Raw genomic sequence first — 12348 nt, 5'->3', positions numbered from 1 at the left:
GCTGATGCCTGTCACGCTGCCTGCTGTTCTGCACATTCAGGAACCGCCGGGTTCTGTTTCAGTATTTGAAGCCTGTGACTGGCTGCTCTGAAGTCCCAGTGCTGCTGCTGAGGGGGAAGGTAGACGGCAGAGTGGCAGGGACTCCTTCAAGGACAGCACGGCTCTGGCATTGCCTAGGTCCTTGCCTTCTCCCACAGTCACAGGGCTGAGAGTCGACTGGCAGGACGCCCTGGAAGAAGCAGCTTGTCCTGGGCCTGGCAGCCTGGGAGAAGGTGCTGCTCCAGTGAGCCGGCTGCTGGCCTCCATTTCCTCTTGAACTGCCTCCCATGAGCGTGGGTCGGAAGAGGCTGCTTTGCCCAGCTCGCCTGAGTGTGGGGATGGGAAGATTTCTGTAGGCTGTCTTCAGGGCAGAGGGAGGAGTTGAGGGGAGTGATGACTGTCATGGCTTCCCATTTTACCTGAGCCCCAATCCCTTTTCTTCGCAGCGCTTCAAGTCCTCTGTGTACAGACGGTACAATGACTTTGTGGTCTTCCACGAAATGTTGCTGCACAAGTTCCCGTACCGCATGGTGCCTGCCCTCCCACCCAAGAGAGTGCTGGGAGGTAACGCGGGGCATGTGGAGGCCCAGGGTGGTGGGAGTGAGCCCACTCACAGGATGGTTCAGGGTAGATTGCAGTCCCGCATGCTGCTCCTGCCTCAAGGTCCAGGAGGGGCTGACAGCAGGACCATAGTGCACGTGAGCCCCCAGGCTGTCCCAGGCTCATAGCTATTGGCCAAGACCTGGGTTAAGTCCCCAGCTTCACACACACACACACACACACCAAAAAAAAAAAAACCAGAACAAAACAAAAATATCCTAACCAGAGCCAGTGCTGTCACTGAGCCCAGGTCTGGTACAGGGAGGGTGATTGGCACACAGCACCCTTGGTATCTTGCAGACTTTGGCTGGATGACTGACACAAAGGGAACGCCCTCATGGTGCACATGTAAAAGAGGGGACCCTGGGTCTCCTCTTGAAGCTCAGGGCGGGGACTTCAGAGTTCCTGAATGGTGATGGCGGAGCACTGTTTGCTCCAGCAGTTGGATTCTCCTGCTTTGCAAACCCCTGAGGGCCTGAGCAGTGGGTGCCAAGCCAGCACTGGATGAGGTCAGAAGCAGATCTAAGGTGGAAAGTTTGCTCTGCACTTTAGAGGACAGAAGTCAGTAGTTGGCTGCACCTGAAGATTGCCTCGGGCTAGGTGGGAGGTCACAGATAACCTGCTGGCCAAGTCCTTCTAGATTGGCTGTTTCTTGCAGATTTCCAGAATACAGGGATCTGCCCCTTGGTATTCCTGGAGCTCACTGATAGTTTTTCCCACAACCTGATAGTTTTTCCTACAACCCTTTTCTCAAAATCTATATAAAACTTGATGGGTAGGTGAGTGCCTGGAGCCAAATGTCTATAGTCTGATATTTTCCAACCATCTCACAGCAGCAGTGTGCTTGAGTGGAGAAGAGTTTAAGCATCATGCAGTGGTTCAGCTCCCACTGTTCTCAAGTCTCTTAAAATGGACATGAGAAACTGGGTGTGGTGGCACATGCCTATAATCCCAGAGGCTTGGGAGGCTGAGGCAAGAGAATTGCAAGTTCAAAGGAAGCCTCTGCAAAAAATTGAGGTGCTAAACAACTCAGTGAGATTCTTTCTCTAAATAAAGTACAAAATAGGGCTGGGGATGTGGCTCAGTGGGCAGGTGCCCCCGAGTTCAATCCCCAGTACCCAAAACAAACAAGCAAAAAAGGACATGAATACCTTTATCTCTCATGGCCTCCCAGTAGCTCAGTGCCTGATAACGTGTTCTGGCCCTTCCTACACACTGTGCAACAGACTGTGCTTCTCATGTTGCGGGTATAAGGATGCCAAGGGCAGGTGAGACCAGCAGATGTACTGGGATGCTAGCATCCAGCATCAGAGCTGGTTAAGTGCAGCCAGGGTTTAGGACTTGAAAGCTGCACGTGGACACATGCTCACATGAAGGGCATGTCAGGGGTGGAGGGTGAGGGTGGAGGGGGACTCATCTGAATATAGTTTTCAATGACTTTAAAGACCGTTTCTATTTGTGGTCAGATTTAAATATCCTTAACACCTTGATATATGCTTGCTTTTTTCCCTTGAAGTGAAAATACTTTCTCAAATGAAAGTAGTTAATGATTGCATCTGTCACAGAGTGAACTATAAGTGATGTGAGTAGGAACACTGAGCTCCATTGATTTGTGGGCATTGCAGAACCCCTCTGTTCACAAGAGAAGTGCCAGAGAGGGACTTGAGAAGATGCCTTCAATGTAGATGATCAAAGTGAGGAATCAGACTTGGTTCCCAAAAGCCAGGTGCAGTTCCAACTGTGCTCCCAGCTTGCCTGTGGTCCCAGCTGCTCATGAGCCCAGGAGTTTGAGACCGGCCTGGGTAACGTAATAAGGCCTGTCTCAAAAAAAAAAAAAAAATGCTGAGAGCTGGTTCCCAGTAGTCTCGATCAGAACCTGTTGATCTTAGTTTTCCCTGGCATTTCTGAACCTAGGTTGGTGGGTGGGGGCATGGAGGAGGGGCTCCGGGACTCCTTTGCAGCCCTTGGGGTCAGCTGTTGTCCTGCGGACCTGCCTGTTGCCCTTGGTCGGCCATGTGGCTGCTCTGACCCTCTGTTGAGATGCTTGGGAGCCTGCTCAGTGTGGCTGTTGGCGGTTGCTGACTGTGTGATGACTTTGTGTTTCTTTAGCGGACAGGGAATTCATCGAGGGACGAAGGAGGGCCCTGAAGCGCTTCATTAACTTGGTGGCTCGTCACCCCCCCTTCTCTGAGGACACCATCCTAAAGCTCTTCCTTTCGTTTAGCGGCTCAGTAAGTGTGTCCTCAAGGGTCCTGGTGTGGGCTGGTTCTGCAGTTTCTAAAGGCCTTACTTTCAATTTTGAATCTCTGACTGTCCTCCTGTCTCATTTCCCTTGTTCGGGTGCCTGGAAGGCATTCGTTTGATTGTGATTGACAATATCAGACTTCTTTCCTTTCAAATGACAGGTTGGGTGTAATTTTAAAAGGCACCTTTGGTTTTGACTTTGAAGGGTTTGTATATTGTGTGGAAATCGGGGGTTCCCAGCATGGTTTTTTGGGGATTTAGAGATAATATACAGAAGCCTGGATGGATGGTTTGGAGTGTCTGTAGATGTGAATAAATATTCATCCCCACCCCCCAAAAAATATTGGGGCGGGGGGCTTTGATCAAGGACCATGGAGAAATAAGCCGAGTGTCCTCAGTAGAGCCACAGGGTCCATCCACCTCTGGAAATGGCGTCTTTGTGTACATCCCTGTCAGGAATAGCAGCTGTTTCTTTCTCCAAGTTGTTGTCACTTTGTCTTACAGGAGTTCAGAGCTAGAACATAGCTCCCGTGTCCAGTGGAACAGGAAGGGGCTTGTAGCCCTTCCAGAGCAAGGAGTGTTCTATGATCCATCTTCCTCCTATCCCTCAGAAAGCGAAGTGCCCAGGTTCTCCTTACAGGGAAGCCTCTTCATGAATGGGCACTTGGGGGCCCTTCACCTCCTGCTGTTACCTGCTGCAGGGCAGGGGACATGGGACACAGGAGTAGTCAGCCCAAGGTTTTTTTGTTTTTGTTTTTGGGTACTGGGGATTGAACTCAGGAGCACTAAAATGCTGAGCCACATCCCCAGCAATTTTTATATTTTATTTAGACAGGGTCTTGGTGAGTAGCTTAGCGCCTTACAATTGCTGAGGCTGGGTTTGAACTCAGGATCCTCCTGCCTCAGCCTCCTGAGCTGCTGGGATTACAGGTTTGCGCCACCAGGCTCAGCTACAAGTTTTACTTTCTCCCGCCTTTACTTCCCTGGATGGTAGGAGGGGCCACTAACCTCCTCAGGAAGGCTGCAGGCATTTACTGGTGACCCTGGTGACACTGTCAACAGAAACTCTTGCCTCTGCCTCAGCAGAGTGTGTGGCCTGTCCTTTGAGTCCTTAGGGTTGGGGTAGAGGTCTTGTTTGCCGGCAGAGGGATGTGGCAGGCTGAAAACTGCCTGTGCTCCAGGCAGCACCGGGAGGGGGGACTTAGGGGGTGACCTCCATCCTGGAGGTACACTTCTTTGTCTCTTGCTTTTATGCAGATGGGGTGTTTGTTCTTTGTGGCCTCTCTAGACCCCAGTGTTCTTTTTTAGTAAAAAGAGAAGGGGGCAGGTGACTCGAGGCCCCTCTGAAACCTTAGGATTCCTCTCCTCTAACGGCTGTGGATTAGCTTCATCCTGTACTTCCTGGGTGGCTCCTTATTTTGAGACTTGGCTTCTGTTCTGAAGGCCTCTGTTCCAAGGGTGGGCTTGACCAGAGTGCTGCCTGTCCTCTGCCCACCAACTGCTCCAGGGCCTGACTCCCTGGGCCTGAGGGTCTCTCAGGAGGAAGAAACCTCAGCTTCATTCTGCTGCTCCATTTGGAACCTAGAGGGTCTAACATCTTGGGGGTTAGGGTATCCCTAGTCCCCTGTTTCTGGAGAGGAACTTCGCTTGGTTAGGCTCTCATCCTTAAGCCAGACTTCCTAGAGTTTAAATTCAATGAAAGAAAATCTGAGGCAGCGGCGGAGGTTCTGGGATGCTGAGGGACGCCAACGTTGAAGCCGACTTGCTCAGGAGAGACCAGGTGCTCCTGTTCACTGACGAGGAGGCTCTCGTGGCAGCTTTGTGCCAACGGGGAGGTGCAGCTGTCTCTTTCCTCTTGCAGGATGTGCAGAACAAGCTGAAGGAAGCGGCCCAGTGTGTTGGAGATGAATTTATGAACTGTAAGCTGGCTACTAGGGCCAAGGTAGTTTTCTGATTTTGAATATTTATTTCCCTTTTTGCTAGAGAGACAGTCATCTTAACATGTAATGATACTCGTGCCACCTCTGCTGTGTGCCGGGGTCCCACTAGGCCATTATATGTTCTCATTGTACCCTCTTTTGGCTGTTCTGTGATGGGGTTCTGCCTGCCTTACGGGTGAGGCCGCAGCCTCTGAGCAGCAGAGTCACAGTCTCTTTCTCTTTGCCGTCAGGACTTCCTTCCCTCTGACATCCAGACTCAATTTGCTGTGAGCAGGGAGCTGATTCGGAACATCTACAATAGCTTCTACAAGCTGCGAGACAGGGCGGAGAGGATTGCTTCGAGGGCCATCGACAATGCTGCTGATCTTCTCATATTTGGGAAGGAATTGAGGCAGGTGGCCTTCTTCAGGGACTGTGGAGACGTCAGGTGGGGAGAGTCTTCAGAGGGTGGTGGGCTCAGGGCAGACTGCGTTTCCTGTGCTAACTGCCACTCTGACCTGTTTCACTGCAGAAGGGAAGAAAGTAGGGCAGGCAAATGGGGGATCATGTTTAGGAGAACAGAGGTGGGACCTTCAGCCAGGGCAGTGTGGACGCCAAATGCCCCTGTGTACACTGCAGGCTTGCCAGCTTCCTAGACGTCAGCCCACTGGCCTTAGGAAGGAGCAGCCTGTGGCTGGCTGCACTTCCTCCACTCCATAGGAATGGCACACAGACTGCCTGGGGTCTTGTTGGGAAGAGAAGTCCCTCACGAGGTCTGAGTGGGGCTGAGATCCCACCTTCTTCATTGCCTCACAGTGTCCCCATGGGCCCCTCCAGGAGCATGGGTCTGAGTGGGACACAAAGGCGAGTGTCTCCTGTCTTATGTGTTTTGCTTTCCACAGTGCTTTAGGTTCTGACACGACCCCCCTGCCCTCCTGGGCTGCTCTTCACCTCAGCACCTGGGGCTCCCTGAAGCAGGCCCTGAAGGGCCTCTCTGTGGAGTTCGCCCTGCTTGCAGACAAAGCTGCGCAGCAGGTGAGTGCACTGGCTCTCCACGCACCTGTCCCAGGGCGTTCTGTGCCCTGTGGGACTGCAGGGCTACCTCAGCCCAGCTTCAAAGGGCCGACTTCTACTGGGGGAACAGCTGTTTCTGGGAACTGCCTGTCCCCATCTGTTGTGGGTGGCTCCCCACCAGTGGTTTGTTCTTTGGAGAGGGCTACCAGTGACAGAAACAAATTGGGTTCCGATCTCTTGAGCATTGACTCTGCTGAGATTAGAAGAGGGTGTCTGCTCTTTCAGGCATAATTAGGTGTCGGAGCTGGCTTCTGGGTGGGCCAGATAGTTCCGATTGTGCTGAGTCAGCTAGAATTTGACAGAATAACTCAACTCAGATTAATTCTCAGAATAGTAACTAAGCTCCCAGCACCCTGAGAGACTCCCTCCTTCCACCCTGCCGCTCACTTAACTTCAGGAAGTGCTTCTGCTGTGTGGGCAGGAGCTGTTTTTAGAAATCTGGTGGCCGTTGGGGATTAATTTGAAGATACAGTATTCATCATCAAACTTAAAGGTTCACCTGGGGATTTTATGTTATGAAACTGCTGCCTAATTTTGATGGTGAAAGTTGTTCTCTACTTTGTGGGGAAGTAGTCTCGAAGCTCCTGGTGGAATGCGGCATTTTGAGTGAATTAATGTCCTTGCTGAAGCTCCACTCCCTGCCTGACACCTGGAGTTCTTCTGTTGTCTGTGTGGTGGACCTGCCTGCCAGGGACCTGGGGGCTCTTCTTGCTGGAGGTTGGGGTGCTCAGGTGTTCATGATGTGTGTGTGCCAAAGAGGGAATTTGATCTCCTTGCTGTGCCTAAAACTCTGGGTTTTCTCTTCCACTCCCAGTGCCCGTGTGTTCCCTTTAGAAATAGAATTTTGAGCCGTGTAGGTAACCTCTGATCAGCATGGTGCCCGTTCCTTTCTCAGGTCTGTAGGTACCCATGGTGACGAGCACTGAAAATAAGGTCTTAGTGGTGTGACTAATGGAGAGACGGGGGGTTTGGGGCCTGTGCCAGGACCATGCGGCTTTTATGTTGGCTTCTGGGCCTCAGTTTCCCCACTAAGGTAACATAAGGGGTTGAACTAGGGCGTGCAAACAGCTGCTGTCTTTGAATCCATTGCGCCTCTCCTCCAAGCTCCTGTGTAAAGCAAAGCCTGTTCCAGTTGCAAGGACACAGGCACCAGGAATCCCTGGGGCTTTGCAGAGCACAGGATGACCTCCAGGTCCCTGGTGAGGGGAAAGGGCCTGGGTGTCCTGAGGGGTGGAAGCCTGTAGTCCGAGGTTCTCCTCAGCTCTGTGGCTCTGTGATATGTCATGAACTTTGGTTTGAAATTTAATATCCTGAGAAGTACTTTTTCTTGAACTTTCCTCCTAGTCTTTGGCATCATGAATTTACTGCTATTACGTGTAACTGGATCAGGCCACCCACCAGGACTTTGATCTGAAAGGCTAAAGTTCTGTCTCACCCTTGCTCCACAATTAAAGGCCTCTTGGGATGATTTTTCCTAATTCTATTTTTACTCATACCCAATTTTATTCTATTAAGAGACGTACATATGATGTCCCAGCAAGACTAGTGAGACTGGAGGCAGGGGCTGCTTTCTTCATGGTGATGGTGTGCTCCTCTTGAAGGCATATGCCATGATGGTTTATGTGCACTGAACCCCAAATGGAACTTACTGCAGATGACACAAGAAGGGAGGAACCTTGAATCCCTTTCCTACTGGACCAGGGTACAGGGCGCCTCTGCCTGGCTGGTGTTTCTTTTCTGTGTCTTGAAATCCCATAAGATGCTTGTTATTTTCTTGGAACTTACTGGGTAGAATCTGCGTTGGCTGCAGGTGTGGGATTGAGAGGCCAGGAACCTTCTGGCTTAGTGGTCAAAGGCTTGGAGGATGGGATGGTGTTCCCAGAGTCCCCTGAGGTGGCTGTCGCTTTCTGCTCCTAGTCCAGTGCTGTTTCCCCAGCCTCCTCCCACCTGCACCACCCCCACACCCAGTCTGATGTGCCGCTTCCTCTGCCTGCCACAGCTGCAGTACTGGAGGCCATAGGAGCATGCAGGTTGCGCTGGACTCCCGTGGGCTGCCCTCGTGTCCCTGTGGAGTGCTGCTACCTGTGTATTCTGGGAGGTCTCTGGGTAGTGATGGGGCTGCTAGTGCTCACATGTGTCCTCAGGATGCTGTGGGCGAGTACAGGAGCTGGGCTTTCCCTGTCATTACCAGGAGCCCATTCCACTAGCAGGGCCACCCATGCCGCTGTGGGCTCAATGTGCACCTGTCCACAGAGCCCTGAGCTTGTGCCAGCAGGAGCCTCTGACTGCTCTCCCTCATCCCCTCTCTGGCCTTTAGTATGTGACCTTTCTCATGAGAATGTCTCTGTTCCCTTATCTCAGCCCAGCTCTCTCCCACGCGCCCTTCCTGCAGCAGCAGCTCCTTCCCCTGCCCCTCCCGGGCCCAGGCCTGTGTTCCTCCCTGTAGTTGAGCTTGGAGGGTGGCCCCTTGTTCCCAGCAGTCTCCTGTGCATACTCTTTTGACACAGTCACCAATAAAACTGTTTTCTGCAGTGCTGGGCAGAGCTGCTGGGGTGTACGAGTGTGGGTAAGAGGGGTTCAGAAAGCCAGAGGAAGACACATTGGTGTTGAATGGCTGGGGCAGAACTGTGGGCTTCAAAGGCATTTCTGCCTGGACTTAGGGTGCTGTTATATAGGAAGGGGGGTCTTCTACAGAGTGGGCCGTTGGCTCTGGGAGGGAGCCCACCCAGGCTAGGGCTGGCTGTAAGCCGCCTGGCTGGGTCCTGTGTTGGTTAACTCACCCCTTGTTTCCTAGGGCAAACAGGAAGAGAATGATGTGGTGGAGAAGTTGAACCTTTTCCTGGATTTGCTCCAGTCCTATAAAGTGAGTCTCAACCACTCCTTGGTCAAGGATAGCATTTTTCAAAATGATCTTAGGATCTTTCAAGGGTGTGACTCCAAGGGAATGGAAAGAGTCAAGAGCCAGCGCTGTGCAGGGAACGTGGTGGACTTTCCAGAGCTCACTGGAGTTTCCTGGGCTGGTTGGGGCTCCTTGGTCCAAGCACCAGTGGGCTTTCCCTGAGCTGAAAGTGGGAGGAGAAGCCCTGGGAGTGTGTGTGCTTGCGCTCTTTTACGTGTCTGGGGGCCTGGCCCACAAAGGGGAATTCACCCAGGAGTGGGTGGAGATTCTAGGAACTTGGCTTTGGCACAGAGGAGGGAAGCTTTCTAAGTGTGGGAGCATCTGTGGTGGGACAGATTGTGATGGAGCACCACGTGGAGCCAGAGAAATCCTTCCTACTGAGGAGGCCAAGGAGAGTGGGCCCAGTGCTTATGGGGAATGTTCTAGAAGGGATTCCTCTGTTGAATGGGATGGTATCTGGTGGCCTCTAAAATCCCGACATTGATTGTCACTTTAATTGCCTGCAAGGTTTCTGATGGGGGTTATTTAGGGTGCTGCTTATTAATGACGTGTGTCTTCCTTGTAGGGCTTCCTGGTCCTCCTACTGTTAGGACACTGGCCCTTTGGAATTGGGTAGTGTTAGCAGTCTGAGGTCCAGAACTGTCCCAGGGCTCTGGACTGTACATCCCCATGTTTAAACTGAGATTCAGCGTGTGGGCTTTGGGTTGGGGACCTGGTGGTGGTTTGTGTAGTGGGCCCTTGTGCAAACCTAGTATGCATCAGACTGAATCTGAACAGGGCCTGGCCCCTGAACTGCTCTACTCCTTGACTGTTCCCTGGGCGAAGACAAACAGGAAAACAGGTCCTCTGGAAGGGCCCGGTAGCTTTCATTGTCAGCCGTTTGCTGCCAGTTTGCATGCCCCAGCCTCCCCGTGTTCTGGACTCTTTCACTGTCCCCTATTGCTTTTTCCTGGTTGTAGGCGGGAGGACTTAAATTGGCCCTGTGAAAGGGGCTCTAGAATGTCCCTGGGTTCCGAGTTCCTCTGGGTCAGCTGCTGAGGGCCAGTGCACAGGTGCCTCTTCTTCCTTGCAGGATCTGTGCGAGCGGCACGAGAAGGGCGTGTTGCACAAGCACCAGCGGGCGCTGCACAAGGACGGCCTGATGAAAAGGCAGGTGGTGAGCAACCGCGAGCCCGAGTCAGTGGAGCAGCTGGAGTCCCGCATCCTGGAGGTAGCTGAGCAGGCTGGCAGGTGGCGGGGCCAGGAGGCAGCCCTGAGGAGCACAAGGTGGCAGCCTTCTACTGTTAGGACACTTTGGTCCCTCTGGCCCCTGGAGCCATCCTCATGAGCTCCTTTTGGTTGGCTGGATGAGCTTGTGGAATGTCAGTGCCCTGAGCTGGGGTGCTGGGGATGCGCCCAGGATGATGTGCTTCTTTGTACTTGGTGTTCTGTGTCCTGGCCCTTCATCCCCTGGAGTCTTGCTTCAGTGGTTGCATGGAAGGGGTGGAGACCCTGGGCCTGGGCAGACACAGTATGTGGGCAGGGGTGCTCCTCTTCCTGGCACCTTCTGGCCAGGTGTGCAGGGAGACTCTTTTCCTTGCAGCAAGAGAACATGATTCAGACCATGGAGCTTCGGAACTACTTCTCCCTGTACTGCCTGCACCAGGAGACACAGCTCATCCACGCCTACCTGCCCCTCACCTCCCACATCCTTGGGGCCTTTGTTAACTCTCAGATCCAAGGGCACAAGGAGGTGAGGCCCTCCCTGCCCCACCCCCTACCCCAGCCCTGTCCTGGCCAATGCCTTCCAGTTTCCAGCTGCAGCTCCTGCAGCTAGTGACCTTGGGGAATTATTTCGGACAGTCAGTGGAGTTGGGGTATATGTGGAAACATAGTGCTTGTTCAGATTTATTAGTGTCACATGTGGCCAGAATAATTATGAATTTGTTCTCATGGTTCTTAGTGGGGAGAGCAGAGAGAGACCAGAAAGGAACAATTTCTTTCCTTCTGGAAGAACTTGAGAAGTCAGGAAAACATATCAAGTCCCAAAGCCCTACTGTTTGGAGATGGTGTGGGGGATGGTAGGAATCAAGTTTGAGGGGTTAAAAATATCATTACTGGGCTGGACGCAGTGGCACATGCCTGTAATCCCAGTGACTTGGGAGGCTGAGGCAGGATGATCACAAGTTTGAGGTGAGCCTCCACAACTTAGTGAGACTCTGTCTTAGATGGAAATTAAAAAAAAAAAAAAAAGACTGGGGATACACCTTAGTGTTGAGTGCTTCTCGGTTCAATCTCTAGTACTACAAAAAAACAAACAAAACCCCTAAAAAACCCATTAACTGGACATTTTTCTGGAAACCCCTGGTCAGCTTCCTTCAGATGTTGGCTCCTTGAGTCTTGGAGAAGCAAGGCTGTGAATCATCCTGAGATATTTCACACTGCAGGGACACTCACCTGGCATGAGTGATCTGGAGCCGTGTGACTCCAATGTGTGTCTTGGGCTCTTTGCTCCCTTCTCAGCCAGTGACTTGTGTCTGTCCTTCTCCAGACAGCCTTGTGGGTCTGCTGAGGCAGTAATTAAAACATGACGCTATCCAGTTTCTCTTTCCCAGCCCAGTGTAGTCCCTGTGCCCTCTGCTTTCTGATATCAGCGGCCTAGCTTCCTTCCCTTTTTTTTTTTTTTCCGAGAGAGAATTTTTTAATATTTATTTTTTAGTTTTCGGCGGACACAACATCTTTATTTGTATGTGGTGCTGAGGATTGAACCCGGGCTGCATGCATGCCAGGCCAGCGCTCTACCGCTTGAGCCACATCCCCAGCCCTAGCTTCCTTCCTCTTCAAGTAACTTTTGCTTCCTGCCAGCACTGGTCCAGGATGGCTTCCTGAGATGGGTGCGTCTCCCTGTGGCCACCTCTAGCCCCTGGCAGTAGAGGAGGAGTCCTGGCTCAAAATTTGTAAACCTTGGGCTGGGACTGAGGCTCAGTGGTAGCACACTTGCCCAGCATGTGTGAGGCACTGAGTTTGATTCTCAGTACCACATATAAATAAATAAATAAAACAAAGTTCCACCAACAACTGAAAAAAACAACCAGCAACTTTGTAAACCTTGATCTCAGGGGTTCCTTCTGCACAACTGTTGCAATCTCTTCTGACCTCTGGTTCAGTTGCTCTGTCTGAAAAAAGGTATGAAGTCTGGCCCTGCCAAGCTTCCTGTGGTTGGCCTGGGCATTGATGGGTGATGGGGTAATGCAGCAATTGCTGCTTGGCTGCTCCTGGCTGGGTTCTGTGGTACTGGGCACAACTTGATCACAGTGTCTTCATCACCAAGGAGTACACAGGAAGGTAGACCAGTCAGTGAGGAATAGGTCTCACCCTGGCAGAGACTTGCCCAGAGCCAGGGAGAGGAGATAGGCATCAGTGCTTCTGCATGGAGGGCCAGGAAGCAGCATGTCACAGGAACTCAGATCTGCAATTCTGAAAGGTCTCTGCAGCTGGTGGGGGGGTATGGAACATGGAGATTATCAGACAAGTTGGGAATACTTGTAACTGACCAAGTCAGTGGCCAGTTTAGACCCTGGTCTATACCAGTCA

The 12348-nt window shown here is 52.0% G+C and overlaps 1 protein-coding gene across 5 annotated transcripts in view; it reads left to right on the top strand.

Moving 5' to 3' along the window:
• Window positions 1-12348, top strand: part of Snx8 (sorting nexin 8) — a 42871-nt gene that overhangs the window by 26903 nt on the left and 3620 nt on the right. For 3 of the 5 annotated variants that reach the window (XM_058573846.1, XM_058573847.1, XM_058573849.1), the window contains exons 3-10: window positions 486-603; window positions 2749-2870; window positions 4745-4825; window positions 5054-5250; window positions 5705-5837; window positions 8671-8739; window positions 9848-9985; window positions 10358-10507. In XM_058573846.1, the coding sequence (XP_058429829.1) occupies window positions 486-603; window positions 2749-2870; window positions 4745-4825; window positions 5054-5250; window positions 5705-5837; window positions 8671-8739; window positions 9848-9985; window positions 10358-10507 (1008 nt within the window). The remainder of the gene's footprint in view (window positions 1-485; window positions 604-2748; window positions 2871-4744; window positions 4826-5053; window positions 5251-5704; window positions 5838-8670; window positions 8740-9847; window positions 9986-10357; window positions 10508-12348) is intronic. The other 2 variants (XM_046428158.2, XM_058573848.1) reach the window with 2 other exon arrangements.

The sequence above is a fragment of the Marmota monax genome, unplaced genomic scaffold (assembly GCF_021218885.2).
Source record: "Marmota monax isolate L192 unplaced genomic scaffold, Marmota_monax_Labrador192_F-V1.1 WCK01_AAM20220418_F8-fsc00368, whole genome shotgun sequence".
Classification (NCBI taxonomy): domain Eukaryota; kingdom Metazoa; phylum Chordata; class Mammalia; order Rodentia; family Sciuridae; genus Marmota; species Marmota monax.
Note: the sequence above shows the minus strand (reverse complement) of the source record. Positions and strands in the feature narration are given on the sequence as shown.